This window comes from Strongylocentrotus purpuratus, unplaced genomic scaffold (assembly GCF_000002235.5).
Source record: "Strongylocentrotus purpuratus isolate Spur 01 unplaced genomic scaffold, Spur_5.0 spur5_scaffold_5, whole genome shotgun sequence".
NCBI classification, from domain to species: domain Eukaryota; kingdom Metazoa; phylum Echinodermata; class Echinoidea; order Camarodonta; family Strongylocentrotidae; genus Strongylocentrotus; species Strongylocentrotus purpuratus.
In genome coordinates, this window is record NW_022145611.1 from 17,309,026 (window position 1) to 17,334,571 (window position 25,546).

The 25,546-nt window shown below is 36.3% G+C and overlaps 1 protein-coding gene across 3 annotated transcripts; it reads right to left on the reverse strand.

The window, feature by feature from the left end:
- Positions 1–139: 139 nt before the first annotated feature.
- LOC577660 (serine/threonine-protein phosphatase 4 regulatory subunit 3A) lies at positions 140–25,464 on the reverse strand. Of its 3 annotated transcripts, none has more exons than XM_030998999.1 (16): positions 25,168–25,464; positions 19,754–19,809; positions 19,014–19,112; positions 15,836–16,459; positions 13,335–13,478; positions 12,359–12,403; positions 11,271–11,387; positions 9,568–9,622; positions 9,107–9,183; positions 8,626–8,728; positions 7,222–7,380; positions 6,507–6,676; positions 5,799–5,944; positions 5,085–5,299; positions 4,374–4,657; positions 140–4,082 (listed from the first exon to the last, which is right to left on the reverse strand). In XM_030998999.1, the coding sequence occupies exons 1-16, from the start codon at positions 25,325–25,327 to the stop codon at positions 3,981–3,983; spliced, it is 2,556 nt and encodes an 851-aa protein (XP_030854859.1). In that variant the 5' UTR covers positions 25,328–25,464; the 3' UTR covers positions 140–3,980. The 3 variants fall into 3 exon arrangements, with proteins under 3 accessions (XP_030854859.1, XP_030854860.1, XP_030854858.1); XM_030999000.1 differs by having other exon boundaries at positions 140–4,079; positions 8,626–8,731; XM_030998998.1 differs by having other exon boundaries at positions 8,626–8,731; positions 25,168–25,463.
- Positions 25,465–25,546: the final 82 nt, after the last annotated feature.

The following is a 25,546-nucleotide window of genomic DNA, read 5'->3' on the forward strand; positions in this document are numbered from 1 at the left end:
TCGTAATAAAGTGTCAAATTAGAATCAAATTAGAGTTTGTGCTCGCAGACTAACCACACACACTACCTTCTTCACACACTCATGCAAATTATCAATTAGGAGGGATTTTAAGAAACAAAGGGCTCACAAAAGCGAATCGTGCGTTTTCTGTTGTTCTGCTCCAAAGAATTTATTTACATTTCACAAAAAAGGGTGACCTTCAATCCATTTCTAGCAATCAGGCACCCTATCATATAGTTCATATCATTGTACTTCATAGTTTCTTTTTCTCCGCTCTCTCATTATTAAAAAAAGTGTTCTACAAATATACGACCCAGTACTGCCAACTGCCATTTAGATTCACATGCTGTGGTCTTGCTCATATGGAGCAAGGAGACAAGAGAAGTGAATTTGAATTAGGCAAATTATAGGGACAGGTAGATGGTAGAAAGGGATTGGTGGGGAGGAGGAGAGGGGGGGGGGGGGGGGGGGGGGGGAGGAGAGAGGTGAGATGGTAGACCTTCAATATGAGGCAATGAAAGGCAAATATAAATCATGTTCAAGTTACAGAAAAAGAAAGGGGAGAGGGAGAAGGAGGGAAATGAGCTCAAATAACCAAGATAATGTTGATGATTATCTTTAGCTGGTGAAAGTAAATGGCAGAGGGTGTGCTATAAATGACAAATACACAGGACACTCTCAAATTTGAAGACAACATCAGAAGATAAACCCATTAGGATAACTCATTTCTACTCAACAGTCTAAGCATCTTGCATGTTAGTGTTATGTCAAGGCAATGTCATTGCATGCCTCTTCATTAAATACTGAATGATTTTGCTCAACATAATAAATACATTTCAATCTGGATCATGCGATATAGAGAAATTAACAGACAAAACAGAGACTCCAGATCTGAACTGACAATGTAGTATGCAGGGCTTGACACTAACCAGTGTCATAGAACATGTGGTACTCTAAAATTAGAGACCGAGACACCCCAACGTATGAACGATTGTTCAATTACGCTATCCAGCAGGACCATAATTAGTGTGAAGCCCTGCAGTAGATTCTGTGTTTCTCTTCCAAGCCCCCACAAAATCATAATTTGACACTTAATGGACAAAGGTTTCATAAATTGCATCTTAAAATTTGTGTTGGATCTGAATCTTAACATTCAACAGTGAAAACAAACCAGTAAGGGGAGAAATGCCCAATTAAATCATTCAACAGCACAGTGAAAACAAGTTTGTATCTACTCTTGTAACAGGTATCTTTGAGAAAGTTTGGCAAATGCTTTGCAAGCACAGTTGTATTTACTCCAACTGAAATTCATATTAAGACAAAATACAAAATAAAATTAACCTGATCAGGAGGATGTGACATGCTCGTCATTACATGTACTTGCATAAGTAAACCATATGTAGAAGTCAAAGATACAGTTTGAACAAACTCCAAATATATCATTCGCAATATTATACTACATATACTTCTCTCTGTCTATTGAAATCTACAAATATTTGGAGTAAATTTCAAATAAAATGTGAAATGACAAGAATTAAATTTTCATATGAACAAAATAAATTACAAATTAAAAAATTACAAGTAAAATCCGATAAAACCATCTAAAAATGGTAAAAGAGGGAAGATGCTAGTCGACATTGAAACATGTATCAGGTCAGGCACCATTAAATATGAGATAATGTCACAATTTATTTTATCATTTTGGAAATAAAAGTTTACTATTCTGCCACAAATGATGACTAGCTGTACAAAGATATACATGTATTGGTGCACTCTGATATTTTACACACAGCATAATAACAAAACATTGTGGCAACGCATCTTTGCTTTGTACAGACATAAACAGAAGTAAAGGATATATCAAAACAACATAGAAGAGAAGGAAATGATTCAGTGTCATTATCCACAAAAATATACCTCTCTCTCAACCAGAATTGAATAAGTACCAGCATTAGTCACTTAAGACACATAATAAAATCTATCATCAAAGACAACATAAGCAAAATGCAATTCCTTCTTTTTTTAAATAAATTTTAAACCATATTTGTCAACATAGAACAAAAGAGCATGGAGAAAAAGAGAAGGGAGAATGTGTGGGGGCGGGACAGGATGGGTATTGAAACAAACAGCAAATTTTTGTGCACATATTTGGAATGCCTTTCTTTACTCAGATGTAACTGAAAGAGACTCTAACTACATGATTGGTTACCTTACGGAGAAACACATTTAAATGCGTGTTGCATGAGGTCTACTTGCAACGGGAAACTGAAAATGGTCGAAATAATCAGCTGGTTAGATCTAGTCAACCTATTTTGATGCAGCTGAATGATTGATATTTAGCACCATCGGAAAAGATATTACTGGTGAAGATGAGGATATGTTGTCACATTCTCGGTACCTTTGACAAGATCATGCTATCACATGCCTAATTCAACAAAGATATTAAGAACTTAGAACGATGTAAAATTTAACCTTTTACAAAAATGAGGTAAGATCTCTATGAATTAACTTAAGTTTCATACAATTTAAGAAATATGGGGGAAATGTGAAAGTTCCTTGTCTGACAGTTGACACACCTAATACATGAAGAAGACATAGGAGGAGCAATACTACATACCTTCCACTTGCTCTAGCATATACTTTGTACGAAGCAAGAAGAGATTTGTGGAAATATTCCATTCTTTAAACGATGAAGGCTTCCACAAATCTATCTTCCATTACACATACAATATTTGTCATTGGAAGGGATTCAGAGGAATTGAAATGGAAACCATCGCTCCTGCTGTCTTTTCTCTCATGAAAATATTATAACTTGAAAAGGTTGACAATCACATACAAAGTCTCACAAAAAAAGAATACAATTTTGTATGGATTGGCATGACAGACTGAGAGAACCTCCATAACTTCACATCCCTCTCTCTCACACACTCTCTCTCTCATCTCTGACACAGTGCGCACTTGGAAATTGTCAAGCACATTCGACCACGTACACGACGACAACTATATATATGCAAAATACACTCATCAACTTGGAAAGTGGTATGAAAAATATCTGACTTCTACAATTGTACACTGCTTTACATATGGGTTAGTGATGGGGCCTTGAGTTACGTACGTACTCCCATCATATTCCTGAGAGATGGTGGTGCAGCATAGAATCCATGGGACAATTTTAACCGATAATACCACTCAGGCAATCGCATCTACCCTCGTCTACCCTGGTCTACCCAGGAGCAGTGCGTTTCCTATCTCACTGGCATTATAAGTCATGGGTCTTTATATGAAAGAAATCCTAAAGCATCCTATCTTTCTCATCTCCTCCTTCGCCGGCTCATGGTATAGCATTATCCAAAAAAAGATAACGATACATCCCACTCTTGCCCTTGTCCAAATCTGTGAATATCATAATTGTAAGTAGCGTGTATGAATGAAGGTCATACTGGATTCTACAGTTTTAAAAAAAGAAAAAGATTGGCCTTTTAAAAAAATACCCAAAACGTTAAAATACACAAGTGCATGTTTTAAAGCCCAAACGAATGCTTGGTAAGGACCCATGACCAAGACCTCTGATTTAAGATTGCAAGACTTCCCAAGCTTGGGACAAGCAGAAGAAAGCAATTTAATCTGTCTCGGATGATGATGGACAATGGAACTGTATGGGGGTATCCATCCAGCAGTTCCTTCTGATCTAGGCAGGGCGCACTCGCATCATCATCATCATCATCATCATCATTTCCATCAAGCTTGTAGCCTCTCGAGGAAGCCCTAAGCTTGATTCTTGTTGCTGGAGTGTGCATGTCTTTCCAAGGTCCCTTGAGGCAGACGTGAACCCTGCATGAGGTAAGACTTGTTGCTGCAAGTGATGGTGAGCTTGGCAGGCAGCATCCAGGGTTGGTCTGCATGAGTCTCAAGAGGACCGGCATCTCAGTCAAGGCATACGTGAGTAAGGTGGAGGACGGGTTTATCTGACTGCAAGCTTCCTAGATCAAACGTACTCTCTTCAATGGAGGATGATCATCTGTGTCTTCGTCTTCATCGGAATCTTCATCAGGATAGTCCACTAATCCAACCAGGCCTCCCTGCTGGGGTCAAACAAAGAGAAACAAGCTTACAACATCTGTTCCACTAAACATCTCTTTCTATCAGTATAATTTTACAAACCAAACTACCCATCATTAAATAAACCTCATCCCCGACCAAAAAAGGATATTTTTTTCTTTTTTCCAAACAATTATTTTTCAATTGGCAATAATCAATTAATCAATAATAACATCACAATTCAGATGATGACCATCAGGAAAGTAACATGACATGCTATAGTTTCCATTCCATTGGACAAACAGCACCAGACACGAATCACGTGATTGCTGTACCTTTGCCACACTATTTGCCTTCATTTCAGACACAGATGCTGGTGAAACCTTCTTTGCCTCTGCGCTGCCACCTATGTTATTAGCTAGCTCCGTGTCGGCACCACCAAGCTTCTTGATTGCTGGCGACGTCGTCGATGTATTGGATGACACAGGGATAGGACTGGAGGGTCTGGCCGATGGTGCTGCTCTCTTGTTGGGATTGTTACCCGTTGATGGCCGGAGAGGCGTGTCTGGTCTTCCGTTGCTGGCATTCAGAGGTTCGGTCCTGTTCAATAGCTGGTTTTCTGTGACAGGGAGATATATGCACAATACTGTTTGATCCTTGCTCGAAACAATGTCACTTATACGCTCTAAAACAAAATATTTCAAAGCTTTTCCAATTTTCATTAATGCTAGTTTATAACAACTCTCAAAGAATGATCCTGATGCATTGGTAGAAGATGTGCAGGGACAGACACCTAGAGTATTGGTAAGTCACAGAGTTTTGGTAAAATTCCTTCCGATGTCTATCGAAAAATTGAGTGTGATCACAAACTGTGGTATTTGTCAGCAAAATGTCTGGCATGATTAGATCCAAAGTAAAAGAAGAAGTGTAGCATGGATGTACATAAAATCTATCAACAGAATGTTGGACCTCTTCCTGAGTAAGAACTCAGTTTTGAGGGAAGAGGTTCATCAAAAACGAGTCAGTAGAGATGACTATCTCCTTACCTTTCTTGTTGCCAATTATCCTTCCTGTGTCTTCTACCTCATCTATGACATCTCCACAGATCTTGGCTGATCGGAATGCGCTGTCTACCACCGGGACCACTGCTTCCGAGTCCTCTCCGTCTTCATCCTGATCGAACCAGAGCTCTTCCTCCTCATCCAGGTCACGCGCATCCCGTCGAAATCTAGTGTTCTGCAGGATACTCGCATGCCTCAAACTGAGGAAAGAGAAATCATAGAATACCATGTATCAGGGACCGTTGCAAGGTGTGATCAAACCAAACTTTATAACTAAACTAGAAGAGTGGACCATAATTGGCTAATGCTTGTACATTTGCATTTCAGCACAGCCAGCCCTTAAAGCCGCACTGCACTACTTACAGCTACTTGCGCCCTTTATATAGCAAACAATGCCTAATCGGTGACCATTGGTCCCCCATGGTCCCCCTTTTCTTATGTTTAGAGCTGATTTGATGAAAAAACCACCTGTCAGTGACCATACAGGGAGGTCTAATCCCTCCTGGCCAAACTAGTGCAGAGGGGCTTTAAATGCAAAATATATACAACACAGTACAGAAAAGGCCAGGGGGGAATCAAATTAGATAAGGAACAGATTAAAATTTCTAATACATCCTTTATTCATGTACAATAATAAAGACAATGACTCAATATATAAAAACAAATCAAAATACTGATAGGAACTGCAATTGTACATACTTGTCTAGGTTTGGCCTTGTGTTGATTCTGTCCATGAACTGCTCATACTTGACACTGAGTCCCTTGAACGTTGCTACATAGTCTACATCCTTCAGCTCCTCCCCATGCTTCTCCACTATGTGTGTCAGGAGCATCTTGATTCCCTCCTGGTGATTGACAAGAAAAGGGAGAATAATGATTTAGTAACATACATTTTCGCTTCACAAATAATAATAATAATGGCTAGTTCTTATATAACGCTTTTTAGGACCGAAGGCCCTCTCAAAGCGCTTTACAGATCATAAGATCATGAAAGAAAGCAAACACATGGGTTGCCTCAGCCATAGCCAATGATATCATTTCTAAACAGGTTGAACAGAAACACACCCATTGTTATGCCCGAAAGTAGTTTATATTTCCAATTGCTCATCCCTCGAATGTTATTTAATCACGATCACAATGGTATTACCAAACAACAGGCTGATAGTAAATTGATTAGAATCAGCAATTTTTTTAATGAAGACTCGAAGCGTTTCATACATTTCAATTGAGCAGGCTATACTTGGAACTATCTCTCAGCCTGTAAAATTGTAATGGCAAAGAACTGCAGATTTATGGACAGTTATATTTTTTTTATCAGAGAGGGTTCTTCACTTTCCTGACAGTATACTTTCGCTGGATATAACTATCAACTCAAAGAGGAACTACAAGTGCATTTGATATACTTACTATCCTGATGAACTCAAAGAGCTCGATAAGAGCTGAGTTGAGTAGGTTGTATTTGGACCGGTTAACATTGAAGAGACTGACCAAGGGTTCAAAGAGGTTCCCTTTCACAATATACCGATTGTAGAAGTCATCCCTCATAGCTACAACCTTCCTGAAGAATCGCACAGCACCTGAAATAAAAGGTTTAAAGAAAAGAAGAGGAAAATATTACACAATCATGTTCTAAGGCGATGCTGAAAGGTTTCGGTATCAGATATGGGAATTTAAAAAAAATCAGTTGATCGGCACTATATTGCAGAATATGCATTAACAAATTAAAGATGAATTAATGTTAATCTGTGCAGTTTTCATACCGAAAGGAAATCTGACATGGTTTGTAAAGCCACCACTTTCATTTGAGAGGAAAATCAATTTCAGTTAACTTGATACTCTTTTTAATGCAAACTTATTAACTTAGACCCCTTTTTATTTACAATAGCTGGATAGCAGAATAAGGTTGCTCTGTGGTGTATTACATAAATATTTATACAAAATCAAAGTGTTGTCCTTTTCATCTAAAATAAGCTCAACTAAATGAGGTTAATCAGTGGTTAATCTAATAAATCGGTACATCAAAAGAGCAGTAAACATTTATTTACTTGGGGAAAAAAATTATGCAAACAGACCAAAGAGTATGTTCAAAGCACTATTCTGATAAAGTTCTTGTAAGACTTACATAATACAAGGAAATGATGTGAAGATCTGAGTACGACTAATATTCTCCTGAGGAGGTCTTTGTTGATGATGTAGTTCTTTATGTGGTACGTATGATGCTCCACTGCAAACGTTAATAGCTCTAGGATCAAACTCAGCAGCTGGGATGTCTGGTAGTCATCTACAAAAGATAGAGTAACACATGGGAAGTCATGAAGAATTGTATGGAGTACTCTAACATGTCCAGTATTCTTTCCTCAACAACTTACCATACGATCACATATACAAGATTAATTTTAGGTTCCAATACATTTCTATTCAAAATTTGATTATTGCATTAATTATATTATTTTTCAGAATCTTTCTTTCCTGTTTCTCTCATCTTCACTCTGTTCCTTTGAATCCTCTGCAACAAGTACTTTACAAATCCAAAAGTTATGTAACATTATAGCTTTGTTTTGTTATTTGTTTGCATTTATGACGACTTGTTAACTAACTTGGGTTCCCACTAAAAAAATTAAATTAAATGTTAATCCATGTTTTACTAAGAAATGCAAAGTAGAGATCATAAGTAAATTTGTACATGTTCCATTTGTATTGAAAATATTTTGAAATGTGATAATAGTTTAAAGAAAGGAGGGGAGGGGGGGGGGGGGTGGCCACAAGCCAGTTGTGCCTCCTTCAGGTTGTTTCACAAAAAGTCATACCGTATTTGCCGGCAATAAGGCCGCACCCCCCATTTTGACATTTAAAAAAAAAAAAAAAAAAAAAAAAAAGAACTTTTGTCAAAGGTAGGATTTGAACTCTTGCGTACAAATGTAGAATGGGACCCAAAACCACCGCCGTAGACCGCTCGGCTATCCCGACTCAAATGCTTTCAGGAGCTTTCTCTTATGTATTGCTTCTCTTGTGTATTGCGCCATAACTTTGCTCACGCGCTGAGAAGATTGAGATTGCGACATAGCTTTGCTTGCGCGATGTGAGCTTTGAGAAGATTGAGATTGCTTTAGCCATGGCAAAAACTAAATCTAGATCTACCAGTAGAGTTTGGTTGGTAAGTTATGAATTTTATTTACGAGATTAACATGTGTTATTCTAGACAGTTATTCTAGAAATGTCCATCTCTTTTCATTGGTGTCCCATATGTACAAATTTGTGCTGTCTTTAATGGTTTTGACTTGCATTTTTTTTTTTTTACTCTTTCGCCGCAAAGGCCGCACCCCAATTTTTAAATATTTTCTCTTCCAAAAATACTGCGGCCTTTACGCCAGCAAATATGGTAAGAACAAGATCGCTAACAACCCATTAAATATGTGTGTATTAAATTTGACACATGTTTCAGTGGGATGTATCATGTCAATGAACTTGTGCTTATGACGATTTTGTGAAACTCTGCCCAGAAATCCGCCTCAGAAATAAAGCTTACCTTTACTGGGTTTGTCGTCTATCGTGTTGGCAAGGAGAGGAGCAGTAAGAACATGCATACAGTGCTTGTAGAAGAATGTCAAGAATTCCGTCTTCTCAGTCTTCTGCTGTGAAAAAAACACAATATCAAATAAGATACAAAAGAGAAAAATGATGCCATGGTAGCATACATCAAAAAGAAAACATAAAGTGCCCAATTTTTAAAAGACCAAAATAAATCATACCTTTTCAGTAAATTCTAAATCAGTAGGGTCACAGAATGACGGGTCTTTCATATGCTGAAACTAATAAAAAGACATCATCTTTCTTTCCAGCTTGAAAGCATAAATTTATCAAGTTTAACAATAATTTGGAGAAAATATAATGTACACACTTAGGAAGAAGTGGAATTTCTTTCTCACAATCTTGAAGATAAATGTCACCCAAACTCACACACAACCATGATAACCACCCTTCACACCGAAAGCTGGGATAAAACTTACAACTCCAGTTGCCATCATATTTTCAGGATCTAGAAGCATCTTGAGGATGTTCATCAGCTGAAGCGCACTGCCAAGATCTAAATGAACCACAAAATATAGATTTGCTTACTAGAAATAATCTATTAATACCTCTGAAAAGTACAGCCCATTCCTACAAAGCTTATAATAATATCAATTCAGTATACAACTAAACAAGTGATTTTTATTTCTAATAGTATTCTGGAATCTCACAATGCTGTTACTGCCAGGAATACTAATAATACAACAGCTAACATCTTTTTCAGTAGATAGTAATGAAAGAATTGTAATATATCTAAAATTAGATTAACCTTTAGGAATAGGGTGGGAATGACTTTCTAAAAATAAATTATGTATACTATATTTATACATGGTAGCACTGGGAGCCGTTGTTCAGCCTTGAAATGAAGAGACATGGGAGAGTTATTAATAACTAGACTTACCTGGATCTGTGTCACAAATCATCTGCTCAATGACAAGGTTGATTAGTAGCACATCCTGCATGGGTGTATGGATACAAGGTAGACAACGTTACACCTCGTTCATGAATGTCATTCTCAACATTATTGTCAACTCTGAACATGAACAACATAAATTCCATTTTCAATATTTTCAGCCCAAAATCAAGGTGTAACTCACACTTCACATAAGGGGGTATTTCAAGAACCCCGATAAAAAGGGATTAATGAATCTATCTAATGTCAATATTTAAAGAGGCAATATGAACATTAGTGGTTCAATTGCATCCACATTCCAAAGTAGAGACTGGTTGCAATATTAAAGTAAAATGTACACTTCAAAGTAAAAGATTGAGGCAAATTCAAAATTACATCATTTTTTTAAGTACTAAAAGGATAGATTTGCATGTCTTTTTGACAAAAGTCCCTCATGTTATCATCAGAAGCTAATGGTACAATGTAGTTAATTATATGCAAAATATCAACTGACAAGAAAAAATTAGTTGAATACAATATGTAAAATGGCAACTTGCTACAGTATAATTGCAGAATACAAGCATCTAATAATTTGAAAGCATAACAATTCTATTACAGAAAGATACTGCTAGCATTTTGCAATGTCTGCTTTAGAAATATGTTAGATTCAAACAATGCAGCTTATACAAACACTTTTTTCAACAGGTGACATTTATAACGGAATATCTGACAATGCAACACGTATATGTTCTGTTCTATCACTGCCATAAATAAGCATTTCCTTTTCATTACTATTAATGAGTAATTGGTGTGGTCTAGACTTGATTGAAGGAAACAGTTGTGACTTAAGCTCGTCAATACTCTACAAGATGTTCAACAATGTTTTAATATGCATCTGACAAGAATGATAAAAAGAGATTATATCACTATGAACATAACTGACAAAGAAAGCGGACAAAATATACAGTTCCTCAGGTAGACAAAGGAACATCCCTTCACTGCTATTATGTAAAAATGTCTAGAACAGGTGTCACATGCATATTCACCTTTTTACATAATAGCAGCGAAGGAATGTTCCTTTGTCTACCCGAGAAACTGTATATTTTGTCCGCTTTCTTTGTCAGTCATGTTCATAGTGTATATAACCCTGGCTTGAACTGAGAAAGCAAGATGCAGTTAAAAACAGAATAGTATTTCACCATGAATTCTCGCTGAATTGAAACATCAAAAGCTTGTCTATTCTTGGTTCTTTCCATTCTTATTTGCATACAGAATACATGCACGAATCTGAAGCAGATCTTACAAGATGAGCATTAACAAATTTCGGAAAAAGACCTTGTACTCAATAATTGTTTGTTCAAGATCATCAACAAAACAATATAATCAAACATCCTGGCACACAGAGTATCTCTAGTCACTATGAACATGACAGACAAAGAAAGCGGACAAAATATACAGTTCCTCAGGTAGACAAAGGAACATCCCTTCACTGCTATTATGTAAAAAGGTGAATATGCATGTGACACCTGTTCTACACATGTTTACATAATAGCAGTGAAGGGATGTTCCTTTGTCTACCTGAGGAACTGTATATTTTGTCCGCTTTCTTTGTCAGTCATGTTCATAGTGAGTACAGCTCAACAGCTCAAGTTAGGCCTGGGTGGGGGGGGGGTATACAAATACATGGAGGATTTGGATAGAAGTAGACTTACGTCTTCCGATGCTGAGCCTTCATGCATGATGAACTCCCTCACCATGGAGGCATTGAATCCTACGACCAAGGAGAAGATGTCTATCGCTGCTTGCCTCACCTCTGAATCGTCCATACCCTGAAATAAAAAATAGAAAATTACTATGAAGAGAATGGAAATCTGTTTTAATGAATAAATGATTGCGGTTGAAAAATTGTGATATATTATAAAAATCAAATATTTAACAATTTTAACACTAATTAGGTACTTGAAAGAAAATGATGTACATGTAGGTGTATCATGTATGTTTTGATGTAGGAGACTAAAATAAGAATATAAACTATTTAGTTTAAAACTAGATGGAACTTCGACTGCGCGCAGTCGAAAATGATGCCTCCGTCATAGAGCAATTTTACAAACCAAAACAGAAGAAATTTTTCAAATTCAAGTTCAATTGTAATCCATTAAGAGGTTCTCAGAATATCGTGATTACAAGCAATTTCTCATATACATATATGACCCTTTGATCTTTGACCTCGTGACCCCAAAATCTATTCAGTTCATCGGCTCTGCAAGATACATACATGACCAAAGTTTGGCAGGAATCCATCGATCGGTTCTTGAGATAATGCGATCACGAGCTCTTTTTGCATACCTAATGAGCCCTGTGACCTGTGACCTTTGACCTTGTGACCCCAAAATCTAATCAGTTCATCGGCTCTGCAAGATACATACAAGACCAAAGTTTGGCAGGAATCCATCGATCGGTTCTTGAGATAATGCGATCACGAGCTGTTTTTGCATACATAATGAGCCCTGTGACCTTTGACCTTTGACCTCGTGACCCCAAAATCTAATCAGTTCATCGGCTCTGCAAGTAACATACATGACCAAAGTTTGGCAGGAATCCATCAATCGGTTCTTCAGATAACGCGATCACGAGAACGGGACGTACGGACGGACGGACGGACGGACAACCCGAAAACATAATGCCTCCGGCTACTTCGTAACGGAGGCATAAAAAGAAAACCATTGTAATATTATGAATGGAACCTGATTGATTTTACAATTAAACTTATGCTGTTAATAACAGATATATTTGAACTCACCAAGACTACTTCTAGGGCAGGGAGAATACCTAAGCTTGATAATGTCTGTGAAAAAAAAGAGTAAAGCAAAGAGTGTTTCAAATCATGAGCATAAGAAATACCATACATAAATTCATAAATAAATATAACAACCTGGAGTACTATAACAGAAATAACAGTTAATAGAAAATTGAATTATAAATGGGAATTTAATCCTCAGTGGAAAGAGGACAGATGGACGAACTTGCCTGCAGCTTCAACTTAAAGGTACTATGTCCCTTTTGCAGCCAACCTCATATTCTGTAGAACTTTGCAGGAATTATAAATATGTCATGAATGTTCTATCTGTGAAATTTAAACGTTAGCACTGTCCTAATATTCAAATTATACAGGGAAACCCATTTACTTGGTAGACTTCACTGTCAGACACTATTGAGTGACTGACTGGATTTTTTTTTCTTCCTTGGTAAAAACATACATAAAATGAGCTGTAAAGGGTACATGAGCATTTGTCTACATCAATAACCCACTTCTTGTGATGGCCAAAATTAAACTAAATGAATCTTTGTGTAGCATAAAACGTATGACCACTCAGTACAATGGTCTCAAAATCAAGACTATTACTTATTGGCTCTATAGCTCCTAAGTCAATTTGACAACTAATAGTCGTTATTTTCCCACTTGAAGACATTTTCAAGCCCAACCTTTTTTAGGGGAGTTCTAAATTAGTATTATCTTTCAAATGCCATTGAAATTTAACCTTTTCATTTTTTTGGCCTGCAAATGGGACATAGTACCTTTAAGACTGTAGGACTCCTTATAAAAATAAATTAATATTAAAATTGTAGAAGACAATAATTAGACTTCATCTTTTAAAAAAGATAGTATACTTGTTTCTTTGAACTTCAGTTTTCTCTTAGGTTTTTTTAGTTTTGATAACAACACATTTCTGATCATCTATCAAGCGAATGAGATACATGTAAGAGGAAGCTCTCACCTTGAAGAAGCCTTCTCTGTTCTGACTATTCTGAGCAAAACAGCAGAATTCTTTGAGGAATAGGACAAGGTCTCTCCGCCTCTGGTTCTCTGTACTCTCACTGATGAGTTGTGCAAAGAGCTCCGGTAGGAATTTCTCATCGTCCTGTTAAAGTGGCAAAAGCAATGGTATTGATTTGGTTGAAAGGTACTTTCATGAAGAGGCAGTTATATGGAATTTTGATGAGGCTCTTCACAAGTTTTTGTTCATGCAACAGTTTATGTACATTTTTGTGTCAACAGCCCTTGTCATTAAGATGCCCTTTACAATGCTGGCACAAAATCACAAACTGCCATGTATATGCACTTACACATCAAACTTTATGTACATCAACTTCAAGTTTTATTTTCCACACTCCATTAAAAACATACATGACTACATGTACTAAGAGAAAGAATCCGGTACACCCTTTGGCATAATAAACCTACATGTAGCAATATAAACTTTGAAAGATTTTACTGTAGTTTTCAAGTCACTTCATTTCTATTCTGTTTCTAATATCATGATTACACAAAGGTAGATAAAGAAATAAATATCTACATGTACCGGTATACACACCCCCCACATAATATACTCTTTTTCGCCCTGAAACTACATGTTACTGTTTCTTAATCTAATATACAAGAAAAACAAAGAAAAATCATTAGCATTGTAATAGTGACCGCATAGTACATGTAATACCTGGATGGCAACAAGTTGTTCATGCTGACATTGTGTTTGATGAAAAGGTTTTTTAATTATTTTTCAGCTACAAAACTCTAGTAGTTTATTATTATTAACCAAATTATTAAAAGAAATAACAGCAACTTAAACATTGCTAACCCGCACATCTTTAAAATCTGCATATCAAACGTTCAAATGTTCAGACACCTGCATGTACGCTCAAGATGCAATACCATATTGTTCTGCAACTTCTGCTACATGTACATGTACACATATTATTACATTTAGAAAACATGATGATAATTGGGCATCATGCACTGACAAAAATATGCTCCCATTAATAACTGCTTTCTGGTCAGGATATTACTGCCTTTCTTCTCTTTGCAATCAATTCAGGAAAGGCATGGAAATTAAGGCGCTCTTTGCCAGGTTCCTTTGGAGAACTAGGCTAGGTAGAATGGTACCTCCAGTAACACACTTCCTTCACAATCTGCACAGGATTGCACAATCCCCTGCCCATACCCAGAAGTGGTTAAAAAATTCAATGAAGAACCGCAAATGAAAATAGCCAACCGATCATAGCAAAGAAGACAGCCATTATTAAAAGCAATGCACTTTCTGTCATAATTTCTACAATTCAACTGGAAACAGCCTTTCAAATTAACCTTCAAAACACAAGACATGTATAAAAATCTTTTTCCTAATTTCCGTGAGGCATTTCATTTTTTGAAGAGATGAAAAGAAATTATAAGGTTATAAAAATACTTGGTACAAGGAAGTAATTTTTGACTCATATTCTTCCACCCTTATGATACTGATGATGATCACTGTAAAGTCAATAACGATACAGGTTACCAAATGATTACAGAAAGCATGGCCCCTTGCAAATGTTCTACAGAATTAATTCTTTAAATATGAATGAAAACAACCCTCTACAGGTGTAGATTATACTGAGCACACACTACCAGGCCTGCACACCACAGTTTGCATGTACATGTATATCACAAAGTAACTTATTTGCCCCACATTCTGTGCTTGTTATTCTTTATTTGCTATAATCTTATATCTTATAATCTTATAATCTTATATCTTTAAGGTTTCAATTATGTTTTCTTTTTTTTTCACCTCTACTTTCGTTGAAATTAAGATTTAGCAATATTTGTGCTACATGTACATGTTTGTAACTTAGCAATGTCTCCGAAAACCTTTTGGGAATAATTTTTCACTCAAGCATATTTTTTTTCTTTCTACAGTGTTTATGCAAAATAAAAGAATACTGTGTCTATAATCAACCTTATTAAAGTACCACTTTAGAATAAATAACACTTTACTAAATAATCTCACTATCATTTAATTTGCAAATTTTAGAAATTTATCCACAGAATGTAAATTTAAATAAATCTGACAAGGGTGAATAATCATAATATATTTCAATATGATGTGTATTACTTCTATTGTTTATCGTTAATATTTCTGTGATTGTATTTTAGCAGTTAATCTTTCAATTCCAAGGCAGCCATTATTGCTGGTGCAACAATAACAGATAATTGACTTACCTCCCACACAAAGTATACTCTTGGCAAATAATTTGCCCAGAATATACATCAATATTTAATAAAATGTTATGTCATCAAAAGACATCAATGCATATCTACATTTAGTTTGTTTCTGACTGATGGTTTTATCTCTTCAACAAAACAAAATACTCAACAATAAATTGAAAAGAAATGTAACTACAGCAGAAGACATGCCAAACAGTACACTAACGAAATAACATAAAATAAAAGGGAAAACCTTACCTGAATCATATCTACAATGTCCACCTTGTTGAAGAAGACAAATGAGCTAAGTGTTGACAACATGTTCTCTTCAAAGACAGAAGGTGTGGGCAGAATGACATCCTGAATGTACTGAACTCTATAAGTCTGGTGGATTTTATTCAAAAGGTTTGTGTTTGTGATAGGGATCACTTCATGGAAGTTCGCCTTTGAGTTCAAATACTCCCGGTGCCGCCGACAGTCCGTGGCACTGGGATCGTGCTCTAGACAGCCCACCACATCGTAGATGAGTTCATCTGAAAACAGAATCTCAAGAAGTGAGGTCTTATTGAGAAGGATGGTGTTCTTCATGATCTCGTACAAGTAATGTAAGCTTTCTGTGTTCTCAAGGTCCTCACAAATACAAAATAGTTCAATGAGTTTCCGAATGTAATTCTCCTTCTCTATTGCTATGGCAAGCTTTTCCCGTTTGATGGGGGACTGCAATGCACTGCAGAAGAGCTCTGTTATTTCCTCCAGTTTGCTAATTTCACAAGGAGGTAGTTCGATAGGTGTGGCTGCTTCAGGGAGTTCCTCAAAGCGGTCTTCTTCGGATTCATCCACAACATCTTGGGTGATATCAACCGACGGATCTTTGCCTTGAACCTGCAGAAAATGAGTGCAAAAAATCTGCATTTTAAAACATCTTGGTATATCTAACAACATAACAGACCTACCGATACATGTACCTCAACAAGAAAATACAGTTTGAACCTTTTAACTTAAAAAACTGGGGTAACAATTTATACTCTTACATTGTTGTCTTCATCTAAAACAAGTTTCATCTCCATTTCCAATACTTCCCCATTAAAAATGTCACTCAAGTCCAATGTAGGCTTAAGAAATTAAAATATATCACTGTATGCAAAGGTCAATCAACTGAAGAAAAAAGAAGAAAAAAAATCAATTTTGTATTCAAAATTTAATATGCCTATGTAATTTTAATTCAAGTTTACCTTTTCAATTACCTAAATTGGTTTTGCCTTTTCCAATCATCTAAATTAAGTTTGCCTATTTATTGCCTCCTGTTTACTCTAAGTTGCATTCAATTATTTTTCAATGTACTATTCTTTGCTCTTTTCCCATCTTTCTACTTTGTTTACTCCAACTGCAATGACTTGCTTGCAGCTGCTGTCAGACTTCTATACTCCCGTTGTTATCATAAAACTGCATTTGCATAGTCTGTCCTAAACATGTAACACAAGCAAGACATCAAGATTCTAATATAAAAGTAGAGAGAGAAGTTGTCTCAAACATGCTACGTGTCTTTCCTGTAGCCTGACCGGGGGCCAATCCGTTATAATAGGGACTTTTCGATTTGCACGTTCATAAGTGGACTGCGACGTATGCGGTCAATTTTAAGCAGGGTTGACGAGGCACGCTGACTGTTGTTCGTTACCTTTTCGATTTTATACAACTACGACACTCGCTTAGTGAGTGCAAAACTCGATCGAATAGCTAAAGATATAACCCCAAATTCGGTGCATGGCACTGTTCTCAAGAATTATGCTGCAACAGATTAGCGTTGCATAAATAAAATGTGTTCATTTAATGAATTATTCTGCTTAGTGAGCACAAAATTCGATCGAAAAGCTTAAGATTCAACACACCAAATTCGGTGCATGGGACTGATCTCGAAAATTATGCTGCAACAGATTGGCGATGCACAAATAAAATGTGTTCATTTCATGAATTATTCTGCAACAATTTTGATTTAAGGGAAATTACAGACACGAAAATGTGTTAACCTAAGAGAATTCACGCTTCCACCACTCTCCGGTTCTAGAATTAGGTCAATTGGGTCCATTTTGTGACTTCAATGTGATGTTTCGTAAGGGGTTTTGTGCCTACAAAAGATTGCTTACAAACACGTATCGTCACAGTTTGTGAACGACGGCAAAACAAGGGCGAACATGTTTGAGAATTCTGCTACGAACGATGAGCTCGTCGATGCGCATGCACACTGCTTCAAAAGTGACCGCATACGTCGCAGTCCACTAGTGAACATGCAAATCGAAAAGTCCCTAATACGAATACGGACGACGCGACTACAGCAATCATCTGCTTGCAATATATGCAAAACAGAAGCGTGAGGAGATCTTCAGTCTGTTTCGTGAATGCTAGCGCGCTGACCATGTAGAGATTAAGTCGCTGACTACCGTTAATCAAGTCCATTCGTTTACATGGCGTTAGCCAGTATTTGCCAAGCTACACTCCCTTTAAGTTTCACTGTGGAAGCACATCCTAGCAGATGTCTTTCTAAATGTGCATGATTTGTTGGTTGTTAAACCTTTGTGCTTGCATAATTGTTGCATTACATGTAGTCAAGCACAAATGTATGCCTATCAGTACATGTAAATGTACATACATGTACAAAACTATTGCATGAATATCAAGTGTTAATACATGTAGACCATTTTAGTCATGTAATCAAATTTAATGCATAAATATGTGTTAAGTGCCGTTACAATTATTCATTCACCTGTTACAAATAATCATATTTTAATAGTCAGAATGTGAATTGCATATGTTCCTTTGTTGTTAGATAGGACAAGCCATAATATTTGTTCTACCTAGCAACAATTAATATATGTAATCTGCATTTTGACTATTGAAATATAATTATTTGTAACAGGTGAATGAATTACTTTGTAAAATGGCACTTATTGCTAACAAATATTTATGCATTAAATTTGATTACATTATGAAAACGGCCTACAGAAGAACACTTTTTGATGATTAAAAAAACAACCTGATGATTAAAAATCAACTTGGTTTACATCTTGCAGGTCTTTCACAATATGTCTGCTGTCAAGATGACAATACTCATATACTCCTAACATTACCATAGTAACTATTGCACATCATTTCCTTGAAAGACTCAATAGTTATATCTTCTGACCATCTTGTAGGTTTACAATGTAAGAGTAAGAGTGACAATGATAGAACAAATCAAGGACCGGTAAGCAAAAGATCATCAACTGCCTGAAGGAAGGCTTGGAATATATTTCCCTAGATGTTCATGACGTGCATTTTTAGTAGAAGTAATGTTCCCCACACAAATGTCAAAGGAGGAAATCAACAAACAAAGTATTCCCAATTTCAAACAAAAGAGATGTAAATACATTGATTTTCTAATTTCTAGCCCTGAAATATTTACCTGGCATATGATCTCCCAGATGTCGTCACAGCCTGCTCTCTCTTGGAAACTAAGAGCCAAGTCATAATTGTCATTTTCAGACCAAACAATCAGAGTCTCCTGCAATTTGTAATAGCAAATGGCAACAGATAATATTTTAATAAAGCAGTCAAACATACACAAATAAGAAGAAAAAGCTAAGTCAATAAACAAAACTAGGACATTTGTAGTTTTCTTTCTTTTTTTAAATGTAAAATTCCAATGAAAATACCCTTCTATTTTATAATCCGAATCCTTTTACAATTTTTTCATATACATTGTAATAAATAACAACATGGTTCTTCTATAATCATAACAAACTGCTGTGAATCATATTCCCTACATTAATGTTCAAGTACTGAACAACACAGGGTATAAAAACTGAGAAGCTAATAACATGTACATGTTTGCTATATGATGCCAGAGCATAAATAAACATTCACCTGGCCTGGGCATGCTCAGCAGGTTAAAGCTGTTCTTGGAGCTGTTGATAAAGCAAGTAAGGACATGACGAACCCTGGCTACGACAAACAAATATTTATGAAATGGCTTCATTCACAGAGCTACACGAGTCCAAAGTCCACGGTTCCCCTCTCCAAACAATAAAGGGTGAAGCAATTTACAACCCAATGTGTACTATGATTGTGCATGGCAGAAATTTATATTTTACGACCAAGAAATTTGTGAATGATGAAGGTATAGTGGAATCATCGATGGCTTACCTGTTGCTTCTGGTATGCAGTGTCTGGCTGAATTTTGGATTCCAACAGGATAGAACCTACACAATAGAACAAAATAGTATAAGTCAATATCAACAATAGTTTAGTATTATTGCAAGAAATAACAAGATTCAGTAAAAAAAAATTATATTGATGAACAAGAGAGCAGCACTTTACAGCTATTTTACTTGAGTGAATTAGAGTGAATGATAATTTTCTTATTGGAGGCGAATTGCGCTCGCTCATGTACTTATTTCTCCAGCAGCACACAATACATATTGCCCAAAACGTTCATATGGGTGTGCAAGAACAAAAGTGAAACATTTAGCTCAAATGTAGAGCTTGTAGTTAATTCATCTTGACAACTCTTTGTCTGGATAATGTGGAAATTTTAACTGTCATTTAACATCTATACATGTTTACCTTACATGCATCTGCACACCTACAGTACATGTACTCAGTGTACTATGCCTCCATGTTTATTTTTTTAAACATAAAAGTCAGCTTTTATTAGAAAATGAATTTATACAGCCGTAAACAAAATTAAATGAATTGTGCAATGTCACGTTGTTTTAAACCTTTGGACTGCACGAGCCCCAAAAATGTTCATATGAAAATTTGTATTGAAATTGATCTCATAGAATTTGTGTGTGTCGGAAAAATATCAATTGTTCAATAACATACTGGCAGAATGGTGGGGCTACTCGTTATAACACAAAAACAAACACACAATGGATGCGAAAGTAGGATTCAATCTCATTTTTCCTGGGAATTTGAGAGCGTTAGAGACATGGACCGGTATTATATTATATTAAAAGATAAAGTACTTAGCCTACTTGGGGATTTTGTTGAAAATTTTAGCAACAGCTCTCTTTTAGTGCTGTAACATCACGGATATCTCCAATTCCGTTTAACCGCCAGTCAAAACCGGACGGTTTTCGGTTAAACGATTTTAAAAAAAAAAAAAAAAAAAAAAAAAAATCTTTTTTTTTTTTTTTTTTTTTTTTTTTTTTTAACCGACTCTGTCGGCAACTTTCATTTAACTGCGAGGTGCATTTAAAGGGGCCGATTTGTGCTTGTGAACTTGTCACAAATAATAGTAACAATGTTGTTTTTAGAAGAATGTGTAAGATCATTAATGTAAATTAAAAACAGTAGAGGACCTAGGACAGAACCTTGTGTAAAAGTTGGATGAATTATTATTATAAACTACATATTGAGATGATGAGATCTATTACAAAGATTACTTTCAAACCAAGATGACAGACAAATTGGAGTGTTGTTCTAGTTTTGGAGTGGTGAGTCAACACACAGATTACTGAGCTGGGAGACATTGCCAGGCATAGTGCCAGGTGGAGGGGCATAAATCGAAACTTTAAAAAAAAAAAAAAAAAAAAAAAAAATTATAAAAAAAAATAAATAAAAAAAAAAAAATATTAAAAAAAAAAATAAATAAAAAAATCGGGAAAACGAAACCGTCCAATTGAAAACGGAATCCGCCATGGGCGGTCGGATACCGGACGGTTAAACGTTTGACTACAGCACTACTCTCTTTGATTGGCAGACAGGAAACATTGTGGCGTAAGTGGCTCGAGAAGAAGAAGATCCATGTACTAAATTGAATACGGCTCAGAACACTGAAAACTGTGAATACAGTTGAAAAATCACAGACCTACACACACTACTTAGCATACAAGGTGCCAGGGTTTGAACATGCAATTGATCTAATTTGCAAAGTGAATTTTCCCATTCTCCATGAGATTTGACATAAAATTACTAAGGCTGCGAAGTGTACACAGCCGTTTCGTGTACCGGTACTCGTCCATTCAACACCTAAACGTGTGCTATTTCTCACACACGCAGTGACTTGTGTACATGTATGAGAAAAAGGATGTGAATGTTAGTCTTTACCTACAAAGTTTACAAAGATACTTGAAGCAAGTCGATACCCTTTAAGTTGGGGCTTTGATCGGATCGGAAGATAAGCGCATACCCTCGCACCTTTGATCGGTAACAGCAAACAGTATCTGTTCAATTTTTGTTGTTTAAATGCCACTTTTTAAGTATTGGACTTTAGAATACTGAAAAAATGCATAGCTGGGATTATTTTGTCATTTGGAGTTGTTGTAGACCATGTTTGTTAATATTAAGTGTCTTTTCATGACTTTTGAATTAATGATATTAGTCTATTAGCATAGGCCGCACCCCAACTTCGACATTTCAAAGACAAAAAAAAAAACAAAAAAAAACAAAAAAAAAAAAAAACAAAAAAAGGAAAAAAAAACAACGGACAAAATAAAATAATCATAATTTTCTTGTAAAACACTATTTTTTTTTTTACAAACTGATACCAAATTCATCAATATTCTTATAATTTACCGGAAGTTTAGCTCAAAAAGTGATCGCGGGCAGATTTGGTGTTCGATATATACCCTTACCACAATGTACGGTGTAATGCGAAACTGCATGAAATGGAAAACAAAATGGTGACTTGGGTTGGATGCTTCGCGGCAGCTCTGTTAAATGGTCCCTTCCTTTACCTTTACAATGCATTGGCATAAACTTAGATGAAGATCTATCAGCAAATGTTGGTTTAGCAATTTATTTTCGTATTCATGTCAACAATGCAAGATAAAATTGTCGGTAAGATGTGTTGAAATGTCCTGTACCATAGTGGTATAGTTATTGTACCGTTCATAGTCCCATACGTGCAGATTCGTACTGGTTTTGACTTGATTTTAAAATTAGTTTTTTTACTCTTTCGCCGTAAAGGCCGCACTCCGACTTTTTGATATTTTCTCTTCCAAAAATACTGCGTCCTTTACACCGGCAAATACGGTATATGCCAGCTGCAGAGCTAAAGCTATAGAGCTCAGAGCAACTACGTCACTTTGTACGGCTCCCCAAACGTACGATAACCATCTTTCTATTTTGAATTTTTTAGTGCATTTACACATCCTATGAACATGATTTTGGTATGAAAATGTGAGTTAAAATATTCTCTACGTAATGACGTACAGTATGTTATAATAAAGCCTGAAAGGTGATTGAAAAGGGGTGTTTCATTCTTTCTTACATATAATTTTTTTGTCATGATGATCTGCAAAACCGTGTTCACGTGTATCTGACCGTATGTCCGGACATTACTAAAATACATGCTTATGCCCTTTTCAATGAAGGAAAATCATAGCTGAGAAGTAGGGGTAAAAATAATATTTGGTGAAAAAAAATATAACAGGGGAACAGTTGATCAGAACAGCTAACAACATGTGTTCTTGTGAATTTAAGTCATTCTATATTAAATACCTACATGTACAAGCTACGCAGGAGGACCTCTAATTAAATGACATCATATATTTATGAATGAATCCCTGATCATGCACATGTGGAACCTCTCGCTGCTTTCAACTGCATTGCACCAAAACAGGCTAGCGATTATCTATGACCTTTAACCCATATATCATCTTAGTTTTTCACTTTGGCATGAATTACAAAAGAAATATTTGAAAGTTCCATCTATTAACGAAACCACACATATATGCTGTTTTTGGTAAGTTAATGTATCTGTCCCGGAAATTTATGAAATAGTGTCATGGTCAGACCGTGTTCAAAGTTTCTTTTTGTGTACTGCATGTTTGTATGTACTGTACATGTACATACTGTATATAAAGTGCACACATGTATATGACATGGTATCACAGATCGTTATGTAAATATTTACTACCGTTTTCAATCTATAATGATCTGTAACACATGCATTCTGTGGGCTTCTCACCTTTTGATCATACATGGATTTGATAGGTCTATATCGTTCACTTCTGCAGAGAGGGCGAGTGTGGTAACATTTGAAAATTATGTAATCGTTTCAATGAACCAACGAGCATTCTGCAATAGCTGCAGTACAGCATGAATATAATTCAAGCGCAAGCACGCCTGTCATTTTGGGTGATAGGGTCTATAAGACTAAAGTGATAATCCTGTCTAACAGTACATGTACAAACATGTAGGGCGTTCACAATTTTTCATCTAATCTTGTCACCCTCAAAATTCCATCCAAACAGGCTTGATGATCTATAAAATATGATATTGATACGACCCGGCCGCGCTTGCGATTCACATGGCAAAAATGTCCACCTGTGCCAAGAGATCACGATGTTAAAAATGGCTGAAAATGTTAATTACTTTCAGATGCACAAACAAGGCTGATTTTGTGTTGCTAATATGATGCTGAGTAATACAATAGCGATTAGTAGGGTGTTGGCTGAATTCAGCAACCCAGAAAACTAAACATGCAACATCTCTACACCGAGAGGTGATAGATCGGGACAAAAAGCCTGTGCATTGACAAGCATACCATGAAGAAAAAAAATTGGAAGGACACTTGACACATACCTACATGTATGTCATGCGATATGTGTCACCGAACTTGTTCAGTGCCTGCATCAGTACCGTGCCTTGCGATTTTCAAACAAAAGACACCCGCACAAAACCTCATATTTTCAGACTTTTGGCTCCCGTTTACCGACCCTGGCCTACAGGTTTACTTACACTATTATTGGCAGGATGAAAACAAACAAGATGCTTTCTGATCAAGTTTTTAAATGAATTCTGATTTTTGTTAAAATAACAGTCATCAACATGTTTAAAACTAATAAAAACTCTTGCCTGGTTTTATGGCCAAAGGGCACTTGACTTGACCTTGTCTGTGCATAGTCTAGGCGTAACTGCGCATTTCTAAATTCTACTAGCATTACAAAACAAGCAACGGACATTCATTTAACTTTTTAAGTGATACAAATTCATGCAAACAAGAAGTAAAAACTGGTGAGGAAAGTCTAATTTAATTTAAATAATAGTTTCCATAAGTCTCAAAATCGAAATGCCATTCGGTTGTGAAATGAATGAGTGCACAGCAGAACCTTTATTTTACAATGTCAAATTGACACAAACGCATTTGTTTCGTGTCTTGTGAAATTAATATGAAACATTGTTCTTACAGACAGTTACACAGATTTTGATGGTTTTTGGCAATTTTTTCTCTTGAATGTAAGGATTAAGATGAGATTAGACATTAGGGGAATACGATAGAAAATTCTTGTAAATTTCAGGTGAAATGTTAGGTGTGCAGACGTCCCATTTGCAATTTTTACATTCTCAAATTTTTCAGTCAGTCAAAATCAAACTTTGTCAAAAACAGTCATTCATAATCATAGCATCAACTTGATTAATTATAGCATCATGCATACTTTAGGGAAAAGGACAAGATTATTCAAAGAAAAAAATAATTCGACAAATTTTGGTGGTTGCCAGCCTCCACCCGACCCTCGACCTCAAGCTTCGCAGTAATGACCCAGCGCGAGTGGCAGGGCAGTGCTATCGCTCTGGGTCTGCGATACGCGATTGGGACGTTTACGTACCATCCGTTTCCGAACAAACCAGCAAACACATCCCATTCAGTCGTTCCACCAAACATGATGATACATGGCCAGTCCCCCTGTCATCCCATTGTCGCTCATCATTTAGAACATAAAGCTTAACTCTCCTTCGGGTATCTGACATTTTGGACGACAAATACATCACAGATCCGACAAAATTTTTGATTCAACAGGGGACTTTTTCATGTCGTTGTACAGCGTACAAATGACAGTAAACACTTCATACGGCAGCCATCTTGATAGGCTTTTTACATAGCCTGACGGGTTTCCCGCTCTAATCTCAGCACTTGGTCAAAGGTCAACACTATACTCCAAAAAGTATAGCTGCGGCAAGTTTAAATTCGTTCTATTTTCACTCGAT

What these genes read in the sequence shown, in the direction of transcription:
- LOC577660 (XM_030998998.1), bottom strand. Translation starts at nt 25,327, where the DNA reads ATGTATTTGTCGTCCAAAATGTCAGATACCCGAAGGAGAGTTAAGCTT. An exon ending in ACAGAGAAGGCTTCTTCAAG is followed by an intron (nt 12,404 to 13,334) that starts GTGAGAGCTTCC and finishes TTTTTTTCACAG; the next exon opens with ACATTATCAAGCTTAGGTAT. An exon ending in GATAATTGGCAACAAGAAAG is followed by an intron (nt 4,658 to 5,084) that starts GTAAGGAGATAG and finishes TCCCTGTCACAG; the next exon opens with AAAACCAGCTATTGAACAGG.